We start from the raw sequence: 25,975 nt of genomic DNA, 5'->3' as shown, positions 1-25,975 counted from the left end.
TAAATATTGTTTTCTAAAGTTAACACTTCACAAAATTTTTTCCACTACATTATACCGACTTTAAAGTGAAACTGTCTTATGAATTTCTGAAGGTGTATAAAAGTGTAATAGTCCATTTCCAAAGGTTTATTTCTTACTTTTTGCTTTTTAACCTTCGTTACTTATTACCTTCGTTTTCGAATAGGCATAAACTGTAGTTAAGGTTTAGTGGTAATGGATTAAACATAAAGCACTGCATGACCACAGATATGTTAGAAAACTGTTTAGCAATCAGAAACATCAGTTTAGAAATCAATAAAATAAAATAAAATCCAACTAATTAATTTTTTGCATTTCTTCCCTTTTAAACTAGTTCCGTGATTGCAAGTATAGATTTCTATAAAAAAAATCAAATTTTTCTTAGTTGGATATTTTCAATAAATCTGCATAATTACTTTTCTAGAATTAGCTAATTAGTATTTATTATTTTTGGGCACTCTCATCCCATTGTGTGCCTTGAGTCTACACATTCACAAAACTCTAAGCGTTGCAAAAATTATACGTTAACGCAATATATACTAAGCGTTCCCTGCTTTGTAATAAAGGTAAAAGGGCCTTTGAATAATGGTACAATGATGAAGTCTTAAAATTTTTGTAACTTCCGGAGACTCATGGCGGAGACCCATATTTTTGGAACTAATGAAATGCAACCAAATTTAGTGCACATATTTCCTTAACGAAATCCGCACTCCGCATGCATTTATCATAGCTTATCTCGATAACTTGACACATTATGCCATAGAAAGAAATAATTTATTAAATTTATTGCAGCAAATGCAAAATTGGCATAAGTAAGTGCATATGTGTGTGTGTAGACATAAATGAATAGAAAAGTCTATAATGCAGCAATGGCCTTAGAAGTCTGCTGAAATAATTTTACAATAAAAAGTCAGCAGACAAAGGCATATACATACAAAAATTGTACGTATTATGTGCACAAGTATATGCAGACCCATTTGAGTTAAAATACAAAAAGGCTAGCAGCTGCAGACAATAACCTTCAGGGCAAAATCAAAAGTAAAGAGAATCTTGCATAACAAACCCTAAATAGTACTTCTGCAATAGATTTTGACCGACCCGTATATTGCGCTACAGAGCTAGGGTTGCCAACCGTACTATATATTATATATAGTATTGTACTATTTTTTCGGACTGCGTACTATATATTGTTGGAAAAAATATAGTATGCAATAATACTATATTTCTTTAATTATAAATATTAATATATTTCAGTAATTTGCAAGAAAAAATGTACACTAAAATGGAGAGCTTTAGCCTGTAGTAAAAATATTGAAAGAAATGTTCTTTAAAATAAAAGGTCATACTGAGTTTATTAACAGAACCACAGATCCAAAATTGCAACAATTTTAAAAATACTTAGAATGAATTACCAAATTTACTTAAAATTATTTCGTTCCTGCTCTCTATGCCTGCAACTTGGGCATTCACATAAAGAGTTTTTTTTTATTATAAATGTCAAATAGCGAGATGAGAGAAACAAAGCGACTACCTCACTAACAAAAATGCACTTTTGATTTATATTAATTTATTGATTGCATTAAAGCATATGATACGTTCAAAGAAATATAAAAAGGAAATGCATAAGAAAGAACTAAGATATACACTTAAAGAGCGTTTTAATTTTTTCATTTAAATATAAAAATATATTTATTTGAAGTGTACTATATGTTTTCAGATATTTTGAAAAAGTACTATGAATTTCTTAGAAAATGTTGGCAACCTTTTACACAACATAAAGTCTACTCAGCTTTGAGTCTACTGGCTATGCAAGTGTGAGCTAAAAAAAGTCAACAGCAAAGACACCAATAAACTTTCGACGACGACGAGAAATAGAAAAGACACTGCTGCCGATGGCTGTGGCGAAGATTTTCTCGTCACCGCCACTGACATCGCCATTGGCATCAGCTGCTTCAAGTGTAGACCCACATATTTTCAAAACAAAAACAGAGATAAAAAAATTTAATTTTGTTTTGCATACGCCGGCAATGGAGGAGCTAAAGCAACCAGCGGTCTACACACTCAAACAATTTTTAAACAAACCATTCAGTCGTTCACTCACCTGGTTTGTTGTTGCCGGCTGAGATTTGCTGCTGTTGCGTCTGTTGGGATTGCTGTTGCTGCTGATTTGGCGGCGGCTGCTGCTGTGACTGCGGATGTTGACCGTTGTGTTGCAGATGCGTTGGCTGGCCACCGCTGCCGCCGCCACCGCCACTTGCAGCAACAGCTGCCGGATGTATGGCGAGCAATTTTGTTTCCGGTGGCTTATGTGGAGCCATAGTGATCTGCGGCGCCCCCATCGCTATGGTGGGTGCAGGCATCATCAGTGTTGACATGGCCAGCATAATTTGTGAATGAATTTTGCCGGTTTGCGAAAAAAAAACTGCTACTCGAGAGCTGTGCTGTGCTGCGCTGCACTGCTGGAGATGAGGAGTGTTTGCGGATTATGGTTGGCTGCTAGCGGTGACTAAGCGCACACAGTGGCTGGCGGCGGCCGCCGTTGCCGATGATAGTTGTTGTAGCTGGTGCGGAGATAAAAGCCACCGATTGGCTGACGGGCTGGTTGACGGGTTAGCCTTTGGCTTGCTGGCAGGGCGCGCGCCTGGACGTCTATTTTAAAAGCAATTCAAATGCTGCAAACACTTTTATATTTAACACTTTAGTAGCATTCTGAGTGCATGTGTGAATCTATTTATATGTACTAACTAAGTACTATCGAATGTGTGTATGTGTTTGCACAATGTGCGGGTGTGCTTATGTGTCTGTTGCACTTGTACTTTTGTACTTATTGATTTATCTTTAGTAAGAGTGTCAACAAACGGCGGCGACGTCTACAACGACGGCATCTGCACTGCTTGTAAGGTGAATGTATCTCTAAAAATTGTCTTCACTTCACTGCTGTCTCACCACCCATTTGCTTACTTTGCGCGGGCGTTTGCACTGGCCTTTGTTTTTGGTTGTGTCTGAACTTCTGTAAAGGTCGTCGTACGTTAATTTATAGCACTTTGAGCGTAAAATCTGCTGTCGTCTGCTGCTTTTGCTGCTGCTCTAACTGTCTCACTACTCCATACCTTTCTTTACTTGGCTACGTTTTTTTTGCCGGAATTTTCGTTTGCAAAGTGTCTGTGGCATTAGATTTATAATGACAATTTTACCAATATATGCTCTTTGTTTTTGTTTTTTTTTCTCTCGACCTGTTTTACATTCGCACAAAATTCTCCTACAACAGAATTTTCACTTTTCTTTCAGTTTTCAATTGGTGGCTGCCTCACTGGCTGGAAAGCTAGCTGGCTGGTATGTATCTCGATTTGCAAAGAGCGTTGCATACACAGAATCCGTTTGCTAGTTGCACTCGTTTGCTCGATTTTGTTGGATACATATACTGAAAAGTATGTAGACCATCATTCTATGTGGCTAGATGTGTTTGCGTGTGTGTGTGTGTTTGCTTTACCGACGTATTTTCTAGGTTGCTTGCTGCTTGCTGCCTTTTGCACTCTATCTGCTTTCCTACGCTTTTTCGCTTATTTTCTTCACTCACTTTCTCGCAGTATGTCGAGCACACATACATATATACGCATTCTTAAAGTGTATAATTCTATAGTATATGCAACGAGGGCAACAACATTGCAACGTTTTATATGGTCATTCAACCGGAAGGAAGCCGTAACTCAATAATATTAAGTATACGCACCAGCGTCCGTCTAGTACTGCGTATGTATTTGTTTGAGCGTATGGAATTAGTACATCTATTTTTTTGGTGTATATGTGAGTTTGAAGGAGTTTTTTCTAAATTAAATTTTTTACTCACTTATAGAATAAATTTAATAAAACTTTCTGCTTTACTAGGCTAAAAAAAACACCGGTAAAAATTAAAACGCGCCAACGCGCCGTGTACGTGTGCAATTTTTTTTTACAACCACGTCTAGCACCACATCACCAGCACTGGCATCAGCTGTCACTAATCACTGTCTGCACTTGGCGCGCATTAAAGTAAATTCCGGGAAAACGCGTTTTACTTTGACGCCCTTTGCACCGCAAGTTCAAGTGGCGGCTTTTATGAATACAACTAAGTTTTATAGGCTTTGCTCTGATTCTATTTAGCTTGCCTTTTTGCTACTTTAACTCAGAGGATTTTGGTTTTGCTGTGCAAACACACATAAAGATAAATAAATCATAAAATATATAGAGAAGGAGCTTAATAAGCTTAAAGTTATTAGTCGGCAAAGTTTTCAAATAATTGAATTTTCTAAAATTTGAAAAAAGTTTAAGGAGAGGATGCGTGAAACTAAGGAAAGTAAAAGGCTTCAAATAAGCTTGGTTAGGTAACAAGCTTTTTTGATTGTAAGGTACGAAACACTAAATCCTTTGAACAAAAAAGAAAAAAGTTGTTTAATAAAAACAGTTTTAATATAATATTAGAGGATAAGGAAATTAAGATCACTTTTTTTTAGATGTCAAGCAAGTAATAAAAACAGTCAAGTAGGTCAAACAAACTTTTTTTATTGAAATAAAAACAAAAATAAAAATAAATTAAATTATTACCGCAGCATATTTTCTAAGAATCATAAAAAAATAATAAATATGTACATTTTGCACAAAGAAAAAGTATTAAAAAATTGCCGGAATTTATATATTTTTAGATGCTATTTTTAAATAGCAACATAAAATTCTTTTCAACAGAGAGAATTATTAAAATTTGATTTTTGATGAACATGAACAATTTAATTAAACCAAAATTTAAAAAGTGAAACTCTTTAACTAATGTTTTTTTTAGTTGCAGTTTTATCTATTATAAAAATTATGGAAACACCATACCAGCTCGTTGGATTAAAATTTATGAGAATATGTGAAAAAAAAAGCTTTGCAAAAGTGTACTAACTAACTACTTAAAGAGAGTTTTCAGTACTTTTAGAGCAGCTATTATGACTTTATCATTAATTTCCTTGTATTTAAGATTTTATAAATTTTTTTTGGACTTAAAATTTATTTTATGGCATTAAAAAAATTCTCACTTTCACAGTGGAAGACAATTTTTTAAAGAATAACAGGAAGATTAAAAGTTTAATATTTATTAAGCTAATTTCATGAAAGCAATTTAGATGAAAAATTATCTTAGTTCTTTTTATTTAGTATGGAAATTGACACAAATTAAATAAAATAATTCAAATAATTTTTCACCAACACCATAATGCTGTATGGGCATGGCTGTATGGGTAAAATTGAGTTAGGAAATCAAAATAAAGATAGTGCAATTTCTTTTGTTTAATTTTTAAAATTAATAACTTAAAAAAAATAGATTATTTTCTAGCAGACAATTTTAAGAATTTGAGAATTTCTATACCTAAGGCAGGTATGAAAATTGTTAATACTTCTGTTCTTATTTCATTAAAAAAAATGTATTTCGCAAACACAATTTGACATTAAGACATTATTACTGGCAGGTGTGTAAACATTTTTTTCAATTTAAATTAGAATTTTTCCTATTTTGACATAATAAAAGAAAAAATACAAAACAAAAATATAATAATTTCCTTCAAAAAAAATATTTATTCTTTACATTAGTTTTCTTTGATTTTTAATTGACAAAATCGATTATATTAATGTGTTTGGAAAAAATTCAACTCAAAGAGTAATTTTTTTTTCAAACAATGAAAGTTATTATTTTTTCTTAATTTCATGAACTATTGCATCTGCAAACCAAACTTGACAAGGGATGACGGAAATTCGTTCCAAAATAAATCGTATTGCATAAATATTTATATTGAAAAAGAAAACATATAAGAAATTAATTTAGTAATTTTAATTTTTATGTTAGGAGTGTATATATTAAAATTTAAACATTTTATATTTTCCAGTGATAGAAAGCATTTTTAAATTACAAAATGGCTTTGATACCATTTCATGAATTTTAAAGCTACTTCTAATAAATTATTGTAGTACTATTTGTATTTATTTTATTCTTTTCTAATTTGTGTATAGCTTATGACATATTGTGTTTAAAATGTTAGCAATTAGCAAATTTTTTTATTATAAATTAATTTCGTCTTCATTTGTTATAGAAAAAGAATATAAAAAAAAATATATTTGTGATGTATTTGAAAACTTTAAAATGTAGTTTCTGTAATCTATACCAAACTTTGAATTAAACTCGAGTTGGAGCCAAATCCACTTGTACCAAAATTATTAAAATAAAAAAATAATTGCTGCAAATATAAAAAAAAATAAATTTTAACAAGTGATTTATCTCTAAAGTAAAGTCTCTATTATTTAGCATCTATTCGCCTCTTTGCACAACTTTCAACTAACGCATTTTTTTTCAACTGAGTATAATCTTCAGTTCAATGTTTTAATGATCATTAGAATGCAAACGAGCGTTATAAAATTCTAGAAAAAGCGTTAGTCAAACAATAGTGAAACAAAAAAAAAAATCATAATTGCCAACTAACTTCAAACAAGTGAACATTTTCGCGCTCTTTCTTTATCATTTGTTTCTACCAAATTATATATTTTTTGTTTGTAGTTGTTTCCATACGTTTTTTAATAACTACTTTCGTTATTATTATTTTCTTTGATACCAAAGTGATAACTACGAACGCACGAACAAACCGCAAAAATACCCCAACTAAAAACGCAAAGCGTACGTACTAAACCGTTAGGCGACGCTTTTCTTACTGAAACGCAATGCATTGGCCAAAATTGCAAAATCGTCACAGCCAAGTCAAAACACACACACGCAGGGTTTCAACATAAAACGGCCAACAGTTAGCCAGCCAGGCAGCAATCAGCCAGTCAAGCTTCGAATTGTGCGCTCGTCGTCAGCTGTGGCGGCGCTGACAGCGACGCCGACGACGCAATATACTACTTCGGCTTGCTACGAGCGATATTTCAAGTACTAACTAGTTGAGAACTGCTAGATAACATACGAAAAACGACTACCGCCGCTACTAACGAATATTGCGTATGGCGTTTTGCTTAGGTATAGCTAGCAACACGTTTGTTCAGTTTAACGGTTTTCGAATTTCAAAATGGCTATTCGGAACCAACTGAAAAATATTTGAAATGTATAACGAGAATTTTAATTCAGTCAAATAGAGGCCTTGCCAAATACATTAATCCTTCCATAGTGTACTTTTTTGTAAATTCTTCGAAATTCGATAGTAGTTTCCAACTCGCCAGTAGCCTTAACATTACGTTCTCAATCTTTCAGCCATTCGAATCAAAAACACATGCCGCTGTCGGTGTAGGTATTTATGTTCACAGTCGCTCCTGCCGCAGCACTCTCTGGCTCATCGCTCTTTCTCCGTCTCCCTTTACCACTGCCTACTCTCATTAAATATTTACGAATTTTCGCTCTCACTCTCACTTGTATTCCGTTGTGCTCACACTCTCTCTTTTGCTCAACTTCGAAAGGCTTTCAGTGCTTTCCTTAAATAAGACCAACCGCCAAAGCATCTGCTGTTCGTGCATAACGTTGCTCAACAGTGTATTTCACTGTTTCACAATTTCATCGACATGAAACTGAAACAGGCGTTGCATTGCAACACACAACCGTTGAAGGCAGCTTTCAACATCGGTTTTCGACGTCGTTTCCAACAGCCTCAACGGTTGGCTGCCAGCCGACACTATTTGTATACTACTGGCCTGCAATGTTGTTGTTGTTGTTTCATTTTTCACTGTTGTAGTTATCTTCATCGCAACAAGCGCGAGTGTAGCTGTGTTGCGGAATGTTGAATCCTTTTCGGTAATCGATTGCGTGCAGTGCGCCGGCTCTGTGCCGAATCAAAAGAGACATCGTCGCTAGCATTAATGATCCAAATGGAGTCGCTAGCAATATGTGAGACGGTCCGCTTGCCTTTCGACGACCCAAAACGAATTTCGAAAGTGTGAGTGTGAGAATGAGTGTGCCTATCCTATCGGTGTGCTTCATTCTACCTCTGTTGCTTTTGCTGTTGCCATTGCTGGCTCTGTGGCCTATTGGTATCCCCTTGGGCACACATGCACGCACATACTTATATCCATACACATGTATGTAGTACATATGTACATTTGGTAGGCTTCGCAAAAACGCGACTTGGTTTCGGCTCAACGGGTATTTGTTGAATCTCGCCTTTTACCTTTGCCTGCCACCGCTTTCGCTACGTTCCAATTCTCTGGCATAACACACTTTTCCCACTTGTGCTGGCTTTGGTTTAGTTTTTGCGGTTCGGTGTCACAAATTCGCAAACGAATGAAATATACGTTTCGCCTTTGAATGCACGCAACCCCATTGAGATGTAACTAAATATTCATGTGCGCGCGTTTGTGTATGTGCTTTTGTATGAGTGTTGCCCCCTCAACGCTTGTCTGCACTTATGAATGTATCTCAAAATACAATACAATGTGAAAATAATGCAATCCTCAAAGGATTTTCATGCATTAGCTTAATGTTTTGTAGACATTCGTTAGTATTGGTGGGTTTTGGTTTCAATGATTTTTGCTTTGTACTTCCACTAAAAGAAAAATGCAAAAATGTTGCACTACATTATAAATAAATACATACATATGTACGTACACATATACTATATACAATACGTATGTATTTATGTATTGTTAACCAATAAGTATTTACTATTTGTATTTTCAATTTTTTTTTCCTTTATTACAGTCAATGAAAGTTATTTGCTGCTTTGCATGGAATTATTGGTTTTGATTTTGTTTTCATTTCGGCCCATTTTTGCTTGTTTCCAACTCAACAAAGTTCACCATGGCAAATCTAAAGCTTGCATTCGAGAATCGAAAAATTTCCCTGTATTCTAGTAAGTTCACTTCAATGGGGATGACTTCATAGCAACTAACTATGAACACAGTATTCTGCTACTATGCAGTATAACACTTATTTTTTGCTCTAAACCAAAAGTGGCAGTTACAATTTTTAAAAGACATATACCGGAGCGAAAGAAAATTATATTCAGTTAACCTATAGCTTTGTCTTCAAAGGCCACTTGTAGGAAGTTTACCACCCAGACGTTCATAATTTCTTTCATATTACTAATTTTTATATTTGCTATAGTCTCTGGACAGGAACAAATTACATTGATTTTGGAGGAGGAAGCTACAAAATTAAAACTAAATGGTTAGTAAAATAGACACATCAAGTGACAGCCAGCTGATAAATTGAAATGCAGTGTACTTAATCTAAATAAGTTTAAACTGGCACTGAAATACTATTTAGCCCTAAGTTGTCGGCTCGACTCTAGACATGCCTATTTACACAATCTAAGGACTTTTCCGGAGAAAAATGACACCAGTAGTCTTCAATCACACTTTCTGTCGGTGTTGTGTGAATCGTATTTTTACGAAAAACTTTGAAAATGCATTTCACGAACTCGACACTGGTAATTGAATGATCTTTATTTTATTTTATTTTATTTTTTTTCGGGTTTATTTTCATCTTTAATGACAAGTTCACCAGTATACCAGGGTTTCTCCATAACGGCTAATAATAATTGTTCCTAGTCTTTTTAGTGTTTGACGACATTTATTTATTTAAAACATACTTTGTCCAATGTGGAGCTCAAGGAGTTATTAGGTTAGGTTAGGTTACAACGTTCCAAATTTATAAATATTCGTTTTTATAAATGAATTTTTCACGACTGGCGCGCGTATCGATGAGTCGATTTCGACCATCTTTCAGACTAGGGGGTTTTCTGTATAAAGCTAAGACACAAACCGAATTTCATTATAATTGGATAACATTAACTATTTAAGGTGCATGGGGCGTGGCAGCTTGCCAACTTGTGATATTTTTACGGTACCTCATTTCTAATTCAAAATTTCAGAGATAACATATTACAGTAAAATCGGAGTACAATTATAAATTATGTAGGATGTAAGATTTTCCGTCCCACACAACCCGCATGGGTATTGTTATTTATGCGGGTATAATAAGGTTAAGAATACTCCAATTCGATGAAAAAAAAATGTTTTGAAAACAAAACGAATGTCGATTAAATATGCATATTTATATAATTGGGGGATTCACAAGACGTTTTAAGCGTCGTAAAATCTTTAGCATAAAATTATTGTAAAAACAAAATGATTAAAATGGTTTTAGAGGATTTTTAGCTACACTGTAATGTGTTTAATGCTCGCCAGAAAATTGTATCTTAATATTTTACGATACCTAGCGCACACATATCTGTGACCTACGTATCTCTTAACTCTGATGTTAAACCTAACCTTAAAATTAAATTCGAAACAATACCAACAAGCAAAATATATTAGACTAATATTAGTGTCATCGATGATAAGTAACACAGAAGCGAATGCTTCTTCTTCTTATTTAGCAATACAAATATTTGTCCGTTTGAGGCGAGACCAAAATCCTCTCTCCTGTGCGAATTTTTGCCAATTGCTCATCCCGAGTGCAGACATACCCTTCTGGATGTATCATCATCCATGCGTACAACATCCCTTGATCTCCAGGCTGACGTTGTTGGTGGTGTTTATGCTGGATCCTAGGCAGACAAAGTCCTTCACTACTTCACAGTTATATCTCCCAACAGTGAGTAGTGTCCCGAGATGCGTGGATTTTTTGCGTGGATGTTACCAGGACGTAATTTGCCTTGTCCTCATTTACCGCTGGACCAACCCCTTTAGCTCTTTCTCTAAACTCTAGAATGCTTCGGTTACATCCCTTTGTTTCACGCTGGCGATATCGATATCCTCTGCAAACGCCAACAAGAAAGTTCATTTTCTATATGTGGCGCCACTGCGACTCGGCTTAGCAGCTTTCCATTATCGGACTAAAAAGTCTAAAGACTAGTTTGGCCTTAAACGGTGCGGAGAGGTCCTTCCCAATTTGTAGATTGTGCTCAACAGGGGATCCCAAATTTAGACATTGCATCGTAAAGTCAGCTTCTATGGTGTGTGTCGAATTGCATTGAATTTGACGCGCTGAGAAAATCTGGTTAATGGTGGACTAACCAGGTCTGAGGCCACACGGGTAAGGTCCTAACAGTTGGTTCGGGAATGGCTTCGGTCTTTCACACAGCATCGTCGACAGCACCTTGTAGGAAATATTAAGAAGTCCTTGTTGTTCTCAAGCCGTCAGAATACTGATCTCACCCCGTCCTGGTCGAGTGGATGAACGGGAGCTTCGCCCCAAACAAACGCGCCACCTATGTCTCCCATATAAGGCGTTGAGAAGTTTTCCCTCCATATCTCGAGTGTTATCTGGACATCTGTTACCAGATTTCCATTTTCATCTCTTTATGAGGTAGCCGCGGTCTTAAAACCATTCGATTGCTGAATTATTTTCTGAGAATTTTCCCTACTTTTTCCCGGTGTCGCTCAGTTAGCGCACTCGTTGCCATAATGTATTAATCAAAAAAATATAAACACTATAATATTTAGCTCACATACAACTGATTGTTCAGAAAGGAGATTTTTGTTATAACTTCTCCATTTGTGTAGCTAGGACCATGAAATTTCGCACTATAAGTACTTATTATTAACAAAATATTTACTGTGAAAATGACAGTAATCTGGTTCTATAATCTATAGCCTCTATACAACTAATTGTTCAGATATGGGATTTTATGTTATAACTTCCCCATTTATGCAGCTGGGAACATGAAATTTCATACTATTTTCACTCATTATCAACAGGAAGCTTACCTGTATTGAAAATGATAAAGATCGTGTCGCTCCAAGCTATAGCATCCTTACAACTGAGTTTCCAGATATGGGATTTTACTTCAAACCTCGGCGCTGTATAAGCTATATCTCCTATACTATGTTTTTTTTTTTTTTAAATATGTGTTACTTCTCTATCTATGTATGCTGTAAAGATCTAAAATTTTGTTTAGCTCCAAAACAACTAATTTCAAATGCAGCAATCTGTTAAAGTAAAATTTTCCGATGTTCGTGAAAGATTTGAAGCCTTCGACATAGCCGAAAACTGTACTGATCATACATGTTTGCTTTTGTGTTTATGTTTAAAATTTGTCAAATAGCCATTTTTGTATTTTGTTAGCTTGTCTCAATGAAGATATGTCCGTGGTAAAACACAGCATACTTTTTATTGTGACAAATACTTACTATAACAGTTTAACATAATTCGATAGATATTTTATAATTCTCAATTTACTACGATTCATAATTTCATACAGCACTAGCATTTTATTTTCACACGTATGACAATATGCATTCTTAAATGTACATAAATTTTTATTTATATGTACACTTATGTATGCACATACAAGTAAATGGATATTTGCGTGCCTTTCACTTAACCCGCAGTTAATTATCCAATTTGCTTGTCAACTGCGTAATTTCTGTCATATTCTTAAATGTAAAATTACACATTTGTGTTTAATTACAAATACACATATTTACATACTGCATTCATAGACATAAAATGTGAAACAACTGATAAATTTTCGCAAAGGTGCTAGCCTACATTTTCAATTGTCACTCATATGTCATGTTCGCCCCTTATGGACGAGTGAATCTGCATGTTCATACATATGTAACATGTTTGTTCATTGTCATTCATTCTTACAATGGCTGTGTACCATAAATGAAAACGCAAATGAATGCTTAAACGTATACACTTGCATATTTATTTATGTATGGCAGCTTCAACTTAAAATCACGCCCATGCATCGGTCATTCATGACAACTCCATGAGCATCTATTATACGCTTTTCATACATAAATATATATTTATTATAGCAACAATTGTTGTGCGTCGTTGTTGATACTGCTCTTTGTCACAGTAACATTAAACTCTTGAAATGTGACAACAAAAATAATGCCGCCACCATAACCACAACCACACCCTCACCAGCCATAATGAAAGTGTTAATGTTGCATCGTAGCATTTTGCATGTTTCTCGCTCATTTCACCTCAGCTCATTGTGCTATGCCTTATTTGTATATACACTACATACATACATACTACATACAGACATATTAATTGTAGCAGAGGAGGCCGTGTTCTGAAGAAATTACTGCTTTTGTTGCATTGGTTATAGTACAGAAATAATAATAAAAATAAAATTTTCTTTAATAAATATGTACATACAAATACGCTGAGTCCTAGTTATGCATGCATTTCACAGCATAATTATGGAAGTGCGAATGATTCTTTATGTATACACACATAGATATTTATGACCAATGCCTGTCTACTATTACGTAAGATTAAGTTTATTTTAATTGGTCCAAATATATGCAGCAAAGTGTCAGGATAAAGCAAGAATAAAAATATATATGGGAACTTTTTAAATTACGAATAAGTACTTCTAATTGTTAAAGAATTTTGAGGAAATGTTTTCTATTAGGCCGCTTCATAGGGGGCGATGCTCGAACCTCTGTTTTAAAATTTTGGAGTATAGGAAATACAAATTACACCAGCAGGGTTTGAACAAAGTAGCTAGCACATGTTATCTCGTTAAAAAAAATATTGGTAATGGTTTTCCCATGTCTAAAGTGAGTTAATATGTGTAGCTAAACTATGTTTAAGGACAACATTGGAAACGTTATGTGGGGAAGACGCAATGTGTGTTAATTGTTTTGCAACTTTTAATGAGTACTTAATTTAATCAATGCCCCTGATTTAGGGCATAATTTGTGATAGACCTGATTTTTTCCAAAATGTGCAAAATCATATTTTTGAATAACTTTTCATTGCGTATATTGTATAGTATACAAAATACTAGTAAACCATAAGGATCGGCAGTACCACTTTTCGTATTTTTGAGAAAAAATTCAATTCAATGTGCATTAATTTTTTAGGAGCCTCTGTTTATCAATATATTATAAAAATTTTTAGCAAGTTCAAATATTTGTAATAACATAAATTCTAAATACATGGAACAGGCTAGTTATCAATTCTTATTCTAGAAGCAACTTGCGTATATTTTAAAAATCAAAAATATGTGTGAGATCGCATTTAAAAACCGGCCGCAGTCCATAAAAAAAAGTAGCTGAGATGGAAACTGCAGTCGCCAATATAGTGAGCTGTGAGTTAATTCAAAATTGTGTATCATTTTGCAAACCATTTCTAGCGAATTTAATAAGTAAATTATGAGAAATTTAAGGAATTCTGTCTTAAAACTGCAAAATTGTATGTAACACTTTATTACTGGCATCCCATGACCACAACAGTGCACAAAATTTTAATTCATGGCAACGAAGTTGTTTAAAATTTTCTTTTACAAATCAACATTTTTACTTGTTATTTCAAATTTTTTTTTATGATTACCTTATTATTTTGAGTTTTGAATAATTAATACGTCTTAATAGAATACTCACTGGTTATGCTTAATAAAAAAAAAATAATTTATTTGTTGACCAGTATTATCACTGAAAATAATGATGTGATTTTTTTTAAATCCATATAATATGTGTCTTTTGCATGGCCTCGCATCATTCCCAATAGAATTAACACGGTGACAGACTTTTGAGCACTGACTTGTATGAAGCGGCCCCAGGGGCCAGTGTGCCTTGGCGCGTATTGGAAACGCCGCATATTTTCGCAACTAAAGAATTAGTTTTTGGTACAAAATGCTTTTAAGTACAATTACAGTTACAACTATAATTACAATTACGAATACTAAAACAATTAAAATAAGAATTACCAATAGATACAATTACAATTAAAATTTAATTCCAATTACAAACCGATGGCTGAGTGGAAGACCAACCTATCTCGGCAGCCAGTTCGATAACGCCCTATCTCAAAAAAATTTTCAACAACGACCTATTTCAGAATTCGGCCGAAGAACGCCCTATTTTAGAATTTTGAATTTGTTTGAATAACGCCCTATCTCATCTGTCAATTCAAAAACGCCCTACCCAGCTCATTTGCAATGTATTTTTATTTGAGATAGGATGTTTTTGAACTAAATTCTGAAATAGGGCATTCTTCAACCTAATTCTGATTAAGGGCGTTGTTGAAAAATTGTTTGAGAAAGGGCGTTTTCGAACTGACAGTCGAGGTAGCTCGACCTTCCACTGAGCCATCCATATACAATTAGAGTTACAATTAAAATTTTTATTATAGTTACAATCACAATTATAATTATAATTATAAATACAATTGCAGCTAGAATTAGAATTAGAATTATTACAATTAAAAACACAATCACAATTAATATTATAACAAAGTATATAATTTTAATTACAATTACAATTATAATTATATTTACAGTTACAATTGTAATAACAGTTACAACTATAATTACAATAGTAATTACAATTACAATTAAAATTAAATTTAAATTAAAACTTAAATTAAATTAATATCAAAATTAAAAATACAATAACAGTTACAATGAAAATATAAATAAAAATAAATATAAATTTAAATTAAGATTTAAATTTTAATTACATTCAGAACATTAGAAATACATTTAGAACATTTAGTTACAAACACAATTAAAATTGTTGCTACAATTACAATTACAATTGCAATCATCATTTCAATACAGTCACAATTATAATTACAATGGCAATTACGATTACAATTACAATTGCAATTACGATTACAATCATAATTGTAATTACAATTACAATTACCAATACAATTACATAAAATCACAATAATAATAACAAATACCATTACAATGAAAATAATTTAATTTAATAAACAGTGTGAAGCTTTTGATAGTCATTGGTGTTCACTATCCTTGAGCACCATGTAAGTATGTACATATAACCATGTGCATATTATCTATACGTATACATATGAAAGCCCAGTTTATATCCGCCTTACTGCATTGTATGCTCGTCTCATATATTCCCAATGGGAAAATGTAATCTATTGTAATCGAAAAAAAAAAATCTGTAAATTTTCCCCAGGGCGATGTCCTAAGAAAAGTGGAGCATTCAATTTTGCATTACCTAGTATCGAGAAATGAATGTGATTTGGTATGAAATTTTTGCGACTTTTTGAATACATTAGGATGCTGATTACATATTAAATAGTAATTGTAATGTAAAACTCAAAAGAAATACATTAGATCATTATTACGCATGGAATGCATTACTAATTTTCCCACTGGGTTCATATGCTTACCATGCATACCATGTATACATGAAACGTGTTGTGTACGTAGTTACATAAGTATAAGTAGCATTGCTGTGGTAACAATTGTTTTTTACCATTGTTATTATTGTTGTTTTAATAATACATTTTTAAATACATGCAATTCCTTTTCGGTTTTTTCTCCACTAATTACTACCTCTCGCCGCAGACCTCACAGCGTTCGCTTGTTGGCTCGCCACTTTACTCGCGATAATGTGTTGGACGCGCTATTGTGTCACACTCACTTTATTCTCCCTACTTTGCAGCTACATACATACTATCACCACACTCAAGCCACTTCGCCTAGCATTCAATTGTGTACCGGCGCCTGCTGTGACACCACTTCCTTAGCTCAGTGCTTTGATGCAGGTTGGCTTTTTACTTTGAATATGTGGCTAGTGTGCTACATTTTCCATTTATGATAAATATAGCAATGATAATGTTCCCCGCTAAATTGCATGCAATTATATACTTTGCATATTCTTTTTTCAGTTTTGCCTTCCTTTTTCCATTATCGCGCAAGAGTCTATTTTCAGCGGCACCCTTCGTAAGGCGTTTTTGTCACATCTTTGCCCCACCCCAACAACTCTATTTGGTTTTGTTTAATTGTAGGGTGACGACAAGAGTGCATGGTTGTCGCATTCATACATAAATATATACACATACACGCACAACACACACACACACTCACTCACTCACATGAAAATGGCTATGAGACTCCTTGCCGTGCAAGTTGGCCGCCAACAAAAACTGAACTAACCGACCTGTCGGGTCGCAGGCAAGTTACGTTGCCCAGTTGATGTTGTGCCTTCTTTGCGGGTTGGCTTCTTTTATTGTGCTGTCTTTTTCATTGTTGCTACTTATTCTCATTGTTTGCATTGTTGTTGTAGCTGTGTCATTGTTTTCGCCTGCTTGAAAGCCATTGTAATGGCGCAAAGTGCTTCATTAAAATCAAATTGCATAATGTGCTAAATTTTCTTGATTTACCTCTGCGTCGCCAGTTTCCTGAAAAGGTTAAGGTTCTATAAGGACGCGAATTGCGACATAATTGGATAATGGGTTTTTATTTTTTTTAATATGTTTATATGCGTTTCGCTGTGGACAAGCATGTTCGTTTTGTCATATATGTACATACATACATACATATGTTAGCATATAAGAAAAAACACATACATATATAAAGGGTTCAAATGAATCCCATATATGAAAATATTCCAAAAAGCTTTCCTCAGATCTTAACCCTTGAACTGCAAAATGATCTTTACCTTTAAAATTGTTTTAGCGAAACTAGTTTTCCTGATACTAAGTACTTGAAATGTATAGAAATTTTTCAAAGAAAATGAAGCCAGTAGTAAACTCGCTATAACCAATAAATCCTTATTCATGGGAAAAAGACAATTATATAAAATAAAAGTTTCGTGTACACTAGCACTCACCGTTTACAAGTAGTATACAAGAAACCGGTATTTGTGACACTTGACTTTAAATTTTAAATACATCTTTGAGCAAAAATCAGATCGGTAATTACTTGTAATATATAGTATACGGAGCCCGTCCGTGGTAGCAGAGAAAGACCAAGTGGAGAAGGACTTGGCTTCAATTTGCATTTCCAATAGGCGACAGTAGGCTCTGAAAAGAAACGGCTGACGTGCTTTGTTGAGCTCGGCCAAAATCGCTTGGCAGTTAAGAGAAGAAGGATTATGCCGAAGACCTGAATCAATTTCCAGCTCTATGCAAATTATTCTAATATGTACATTAAAATTTATATTTGAACCGGACTAGCTTCTTTTCATTGCTTCTTTTACTTCTATGTACAGATTTTGTCTGTTGATTTATTCATTTTGAATTTTCTCTGTAAAATTGGGGGCGGTTCGATGTCTAACTTTGTGTTTGATGTTTAGCCACTTATCTATACCAAATCACAATATGAAAACATACGATTGAGCAGCACATTCACAAGTTACTACTTTATTATTAAAAAGAGTGTGCTTTAGTGCAAAAGTTGTTCCCAATTTGGGGCTAACGCGGTGACCTTACAGTTGACTCTTCAATGTTTTCCGCGAATTCTGATGAGTATCCAACAACGATCCGACATGAATGTTGCAGTATTCAATACAAAGTGTAAGAGAGACTCACCTATGTGGTTTGTTGTGGAACTAAATAGCTCAGATAGTGAGTCTCGTGTTTGTGCTCTAGATAGGATAGAGAAATGCATTCATACCTTTTTGATTGGAATGTACGCTCTCGATTACCTGTGTTGCCATAAAAAAGTGGGTTATGTGTGCTGCTGTTAAGTCCGTAGATCTGAAGATCACCTAGATTAGGCTAACGTCGATGTTCCCCTCTCCGAGAAGGATTTCAGATTATCTAACACACATATTGAGTGCTGCAAATTAATCTCTACGCTCCTCGTCTGTGTTGGGGTCTGAATCGGCGATGTTGATTTCCTTCATCAACTGGCTCGTATCGCTGACTTCCTCAGTGTCTTTTTCGTCAGGAGCCTTGTCTTTTTCTGATTGTTTTCTGGGATGAGTTCTTTGATAGAATATCTTGGGAAATCTAAAATTTTGTCCAGAGTTTGAAATATATTTGTGAAAGTTAGTTTGTGTCGTAGTTCGATTGTTGTGCTGGCCATTTCGAATTGTCTTTTGTAACCAAGAATAACGCTGCCAATACAAGGAGTTGTTGACTAGTTCACTAGCCGAAAGTCCTGTACTACCCAAGTCCGCTGAGTTTGATTGTTATTCGGTGAGCAATGAAAGTTGACCATGAAAACGGTGGTTTGCGAATCCATGCTAAAACCTTTGTCGAGTTTATCCAAGATTCGCGATTTTATTTCAACGGGGGCTACCTTTGGTTTTGTCATTAGAACGCTGTTAAAAACTCTGTCCGAGGTCTTGACTGTTAGTAAGACAGTCACCGCGTATCCGAAACGTCACTGAACCTATGTATATTGACGCCACTTAAGTAGCTGTTACGCATGGCAAGTGCAAGTCCTTTTAAAAAGTCTTACAACTTAAATATATCCAAAAGAAATTGCAAGAGCAGTTAAACCTTGCATTTAAAGTGGTTTTCGAAAGCAGTTTTGATCACCGAATATCAAACTTTCCGATACTACTTTTTGTCTGTTTACACGGTGAATGCAGAAAAGTCCAATTTCATCTATGTTACCAAACATTTTTATGCTTACAACAAAATTAATTACCTGAAAAATCTTCTAAATCTGCTATAATATGCACAAAACAGTCAAAAAATTTCTAATAACACAAAGGCAATAACGCCAATTTGTGTTATTTCCCAATTCAATGAGAAATAATACAAATTTGTGCGAGCTATTGCCGAAAAAATTCATTCCACACCAATAAAAATTTATTATTTAGTTTTGTCAAATATCTTGGATATTGGAATGAACATAGAGGCTGCATTTCTTTATTCATTCTGAACGTTTGGAATAAACTGTTTGGATTATTTATTCTTTAGAACATTCCTGATGATATGTTGACGTATATTTCAAACGCATTCTGTTTATTCCGGCTGTGAAATGGGGTTATCCGGAATGTATAAAGAAACGCAGCCAGAATTTCAGAGTGAATCATACAGACAAAACAACAACTTTGAAAGTAACCATAAACTTACATTGTCTTTTTTTTGTCTACCCAAAGTATATGCCAAGTAATCCAGCAGATATAGACATTTGTAACCCAGATAATCGTTTACCTATTAGGGGAGTATATATTACTTTTACCTATTAGGGGAGTATATATTACTTGTACCGCAGAGCCGTATGTATTTATATAAATATATTTAAATAAAGTCCAAATTTTTGATATTTAAAAAAATCAGCAATGTTATACTGAACTTAATTTGCAAAACAATAAAAAATTGATTTAACAGTGAAATTTTAAAAAGCCGTGCATGTCATATAAAGAAAGAGCTAATACGACATTCATTACAGTTTAAACCCTAGAATGGTAAACATCGCCTGTGAGGCGCAACAATTTTTTGTTTTTGCGATATTTCCATAGCGTTCTGTCATATCAAAGCGTACGTCCGTGCCAACCCAGTTAAATGTTACATAAGCTCGTGTGCAGTATGTGTTTTGCTTAACTCCACTGTATTGCCGAAATATTCAAACGTGTGTCGCTTATGAGGCAATGTTTACCAATAAGGGTATTTTTTGTTTCTGTATAGGTTATTTTTTAAAAGCAAAATTTTTTCCAAGTCATAAGCTTAATATTCTTTTTTAATATGTTAATTTGATCTAAAATCTATAAGCTGAAAAAATTTTACAAAAAATTCTCAAACAGAAATATTTTTTTAGAATTTGTTTCAAGCAATCTCTGTATGCCACCCATTGAAAAATATGATCTACTCATATTTCAGATAAAAAATAATAGTTTTTATTTATTTTTGTAAAAAATATATAGTAAGTACGTTTCTGTTTTTGTTACGCCTCGTAGGCGATGTTTACCATTAAAGGTCTAAAAAATATGTTTACCATTCCAGGGTTAAATAACTTTCCACAAATTTTAAATTTATATAAATAAAGCGACAAAGAAAAAACATAAAAGGGTAGCTGTTTTTATTTTGAGGGTATCAGATGTACTGGGTAAATGATGCGCGCAGATATTCGCTAACAGAATCAGTGTAGTTGGAAATCAGATGTATTACCTGAAAAGCTTGGTGTATTTTCACACGTGTGTTTAAATGCATAATCCAAGAACAGATCATCTCATTATTTATAAAAATGTATTTTGTCATTAGTCTGAAATAAAAAATTCATTAGCTCAGATAAAATTGTATTGATTAATTTAATGGAAAAGTAAAAATAGTAGTTTGTTGTTGATAGGGAAGGGAAGGGATATATCTCTCAATACCTGCCTCACCACGGGTTACGTCACGATTTCACCTGTAACATTCCTGTGTTCTCCCATATACTTATATACTCGTAGGTGCATACTTACATAAGAATATAAATACACTAACTTTTACATTGCACGCGGATACTGCTTTTTGTTGAATTTTATTTTAGCATTGGCTGTGGCGGTGGAGCACTTTAGTGCGACCGAGGCATGTGCTCGGGGCAACAAACTGGTTTAGAATTTGCAGCTGCTCAAAAATGCCAAAGGGATGGAGTCTTTTTTGCCACCTGCTGTCGTCACATGCACTTAGGTAAAAAAAGTATTTTGCTACCGATCCTTGTCCAACGAATTAAATGTCCAAATATTACTTTTGACGTTGAATACCTCTTACGTTTCGATATGAATGCCATGCTCAAATTTTGTAGTTGCATTTTTACAGCCAATTTTTCGAAAGCAAATTAAATAAAAAATGATTTAATTTGTTTGAACTATTTATATGGAAATTATTTTCCTTTCAAATTGCTTTTGAAACCGGCGCGGTTAGAGCTTCACAAAAGCGCTGATTGTACGAGATCTAATGAATTGATTTAAAAGAAAAGAAGCGGCCTTTTAAAGATAAAATTCCTAACCTACAAACAGATTAGATTACCGTAACAACGGTAAATATTCGCTTATTTTGGAGTCCAATTTTGATTTTCGGAATAAAAGTTCTTTAGAGTAATAGAAATGTTATTGTATATAAATTGTGTATAAATTCGATAGAAATTGAGCGTTTGAAGGCAAAAAAAATCTTGAAAAAATAACAGATGGCGCATGGCGTATGGGTAAAAAAGTTCGACTTTAACAGACTGTCGCTCTAAAACCAAGAACCTTGGAGCTTTGAGTCTACGGAGACTTTTTTTACTTCCTAAGGACTACCATTTTGCAGATTTTCAAGGAAATTAGCCTAAATCCATTTTCCATTAGAATTCTGCGGGGTTCTTTGCCGAAGAAACATGGGTCTAAAATCAATTTGATGTTTTCCAAATAGCGAAAATAGCATTGTTAGCATTTTGCTGTAGTGCTTAAATATTTTTTATAAAAATATGCTTTAAAGGGTTTTTTATATAAGGGATACATTTCTGTGCTTATCTTTTTCTTGAAACTTTCACCGGGCCGCAAAAGCATTTTTTCTTAAACCTATTTTCGCAGGTGCAAACTTTACACTGATTTTAGACCCATGGTTTCTTCGAAAATTTGCTTAGAATTACACCTAGAGTTCTCCTATGCAATACACGCATAGTCAAAAATAATTGACCCGCCCTAATGTACGTGCTGGTATGTGTGTACGTATGTAGGTATAGATGCCTAAGCCAAACTCGTGTGATTGCTTGTTAAAGAAATTTATATACTCAAGTTACGAGCTTCTAACTTAATTTTTGTACACTAAATAATTTTTTATGATTAAATCTTAATGAAAATACTGAGGAATTTTTCAAAATAATGTATGTACATTATTACTCTACATAAAACTCTAAGCACATGTACATACCTTTACATGTATGCATTTATATAAATTGCTGCATGCATATGAGCTTTAAAACAGTGTGACATCCATTTTATCCCTTATGATTACGAATGTATATGCCATGAAGACTGCTGCCATCTAACCAGCAGGATGCGGCACTTCCCCTACTCCCTTTTTGGCAGATACACACACAAACATACGTACATATATACTTTATGCACATACATGTACTTACTTTTATATTTAAGTCACTGCATGTGGCTCAATAATTCGCTCGTGACCTCGTGCCACGCTATTAGCCCCTTTCCGATACGAACCAACTTGGCTGACTTACTTACTATGTGCTCCCATCTAATTCACTTCCTTCCGTTCGCTTTGCCTTACACAAATTATGGCTCAGAGTGGATGATGGGAGAAATTTTATTATTGGCGGCCATAATTTTGCAACGCTTTTATACGCCGAACAGTGATTTCGCTATTTTCTAACGCCGTAACGCCATTACTCACAAGTTTATTCTTCTTTTAGTTGAAATGTTATTTATTTCGATTTTTTTTTTTAATTTCTCATTTTCTTTTTAGCTTTGAAATATTTAACTTATTTTGCGCTACATTAAATGTTGTATCTCGCAGCGGTTTGGGCAGGGGCAACTTGGTAACGCGTACACACACAGGAGAATGCAGAAGCATTTATGCATGTGCCACCTCAGGCTGTACATATATCAATGTATATACGTATTTACATATGTATATAAATATGTACATATGTATCTCTTCCCGGCAGCCGCTTTTCATATACCCATAATTCATTCGAGGATTTTCTTAGCTATTTCTTGTTTTAGTTTGTGGCCTAAGCATAGTTTTTAGCTGGTATCTCATGCACGCACACATACAACCGCACACATCTTTCTGCATATTGTAAGAGTTTCGTGAATGCACTAGTCTGTTCACTGTTTAATATTAGCAATAAAATTTTTGAATTATTATTTGCTTTAACACATTTTATGTGCATTATTATGCGCGCTGCCTGATTTCGCTACTATTTTATGCATAATTTACAGCAACAGCCGCATACAGTCGCAAGTTTATATATTCATACCACACGCACAAATACAAATTTAAAATTTATCTACTTAATACTACATATATATGTATATCGGCGTGTCTATGTATGTGCAATATTTTATATCTATGCCAAAGATACGAGTAGTAAAAAATGTTCATTTTCACTGCACTTTATTGCCTTGCGGCTATTTTTTCGTAAATATATAACTTATATTGAGAATATATTTTGCATATCTAAATAAATGATAAAATTGCAGAAAATTGTCATAGAAGTATGAATGTGTTGAATTGCTAGAAGAAAAAAGAAACAAATTTATATAACTTCTATAGAAAAATGTTTCTTTAACTAATTTTTTTTTAATTGAATATACGTATGTATGTATAAGCCAAGCGATTTCTACATATTCCATGGTATTATAGGACAAAGCCAAGCAATGCTAGAGTGCGATCTCAATGCAGAGATTGATTTGGGAGAGCTTAATATCCGCTAAATTTTAACATATTATTTTTATCCTTGCGCACTTAAAATGCTTCCCGAATTATTTTCACTTCTATACTATGGAACTGATAAGCCCCCTGGGAGTATGACTTGAACCATGTGTGTTTTCAATAACTATGTCATATGCGATAAATGAATTTTCCTCAAAACATTCCTCGTCTAAAAATTTTGAACAGCTTTTTTTCAAATAAAAATTTATTTTAACCCTTCGTTCAGCTATTAGACACCCGGGTGGTTTTCGACGATACTGCTTTAAAAATATTAAATTTTTTAATTAAGTTGGGTCTATGACCGTAATTCACTTTACTACGATTTCGTTTAGGCCAAATTTCAACAGCATTTTTTGTCTTTAGCTTCAAATATAAAAATTAATAAACAAAAGTGCATGTTTTATTCAGTTTTGATGTATTAGTCACCTCGGTGACTACATGTGATTGGACGTAATATTCGTGATTTGAATCAGGATTTTAAGCACACATATTTCATACTTGATTAAATTTTATTAAACTAATGAATTTTAAATAAGAAAAGAAATAAATATTTATATACCAAAATATAAGAAATAGTTAGTGATAAGTAATGAAATTAGCCTAACAGGCTTGGAAATTTACTTCGTCAAGGGCCATCGACTAATTGAATATTCGCACGAAAAGTTTGGTGCATTTGATCGATAGTGTCGACGCCTACAATGAAATAAAATAAACTCATTCGAATCAATCGGTACTAGGGATGGAATATAATATAAAATAATCGAGTAATAATATGATTACTTACAAGCGAAAAAAATAACAATTGCAATTATTGGGAAATAATCAATTAGTCGAATTATAAAATGCATTTTTTTACAGTGAGTATTCACAAAAACACTTTTCAATACAAAATTTCTAATTCTCTTGTCAATTTACCTTACATAAAACAAAACGAGTATTTTAAGCGGAGATAATTGTTTATTATTTACCCAAGTTTGCAAAAACAAAAGTTTTGATAAGCGTTTTATTGTTAAGCGGTTGCGTTTCTCGGTGGATGTGGCACCAGCTTTTTAAAAAAAGACGCTTAGCAGGCACTAAAGGTACCATCGTATTTTTTCGAAAGTCCGTAAAGTTTTGGGGTAAACAGTTTTCATTTCCTGCCAAGCGCCGATGATATTCCGCATTAGTTCTTGGGCTTAACAATTTATATAAAAACTCATTTCTTGTGTGTACAAGAGACTTATCAAAGATCGATGGATGGATTTTAGACAACTATAGAATTCATATTTCTTGAACCATTACTTTACCATTACTTTACAATTAATCGATTAATGAAACACAAAACTACGATACGAGTTAATCGTAAATTGGACCAAAATAATCGATTAATCAAACGATTAATCGCTGCTATCCCTAATCGGTACCAACGCACGCTACGAACGATTCGTCTATTGTATTTTGTTGCAAATTTTTGGCCTGTCTTATTCGATATTTATGGACGTTCATCATTGGCCAATAACTCTTTACATTGTATTTTAATATCTTTTAGGATAATAAACCTCATCTCCTTCACCAACTCGATTTCATCATAGTTGAATTTACGATCATCTTCACTACATTAATTTCTGCCTGAAATTCCTTTACGAATATTCAAATACACAACAACAAAAAAAACTTCGTTAAAACAGTTTATTCGTCGCCTACCATCATTTAAGTGTCGCTTTCGAAAATTGAAACTTACTTTTGCTCGCCGTGTATGCATAGTGCATGTAATATTCATATAATCACCGGGGTGACTAACAGTGCAAGTGTCCGACTCAAAATTGTTCGCTGAAGCGAGGGTTAAACATCTAAACCTCCAAAAATGACAACACACAGCATGCATGCCGCAATCTCTGAAACATTTCTCGAACTAGAACTCGTATGATGGTCAGGCGTGCTGCA

General features: G+C 33.9%; 1 protein-coding gene across 1 annotated transcript in view; it reads right to left on the bottom strand.

Moving 5' to 3' along the window:
• LOC118737541 (nucleolysin TIA-1) overlaps positions 1-3,894 on the bottom strand; it is a 383,280-nt gene extending 379,386 nt beyond the window's left edge. The window contains exon 1 of the mRNA XM_036468115.1: positions 2,120-3,894. Coding sequence (XP_036324008.1) covers positions 2,120-2,402 — 283 coding nt within the window. The 5' untranslated portion in view covers positions 2,403-3,894. The remainder of the gene's footprint in view (positions 1-2,119) is intronic.
• Between the last annotated feature and the right edge of the window lie 22,081 nt (positions 3,895-25,975).

This window comes from Rhagoletis pomonella, unplaced genomic scaffold (genome assembly GCF_013731165.1).
Source record: "Rhagoletis pomonella isolate Grant_MI unplaced genomic scaffold, Rhpom_1.0 Rhpom_scaffold_00004, whole genome shotgun sequence".
In the NCBI taxonomy this organism is placed as follows: domain Eukaryota; kingdom Metazoa; phylum Arthropoda; class Insecta; order Diptera; family Tephritidae; genus Rhagoletis; species Rhagoletis pomonella.
This window is presented reverse-complemented; position numbering and strand designations above follow the sequence as displayed.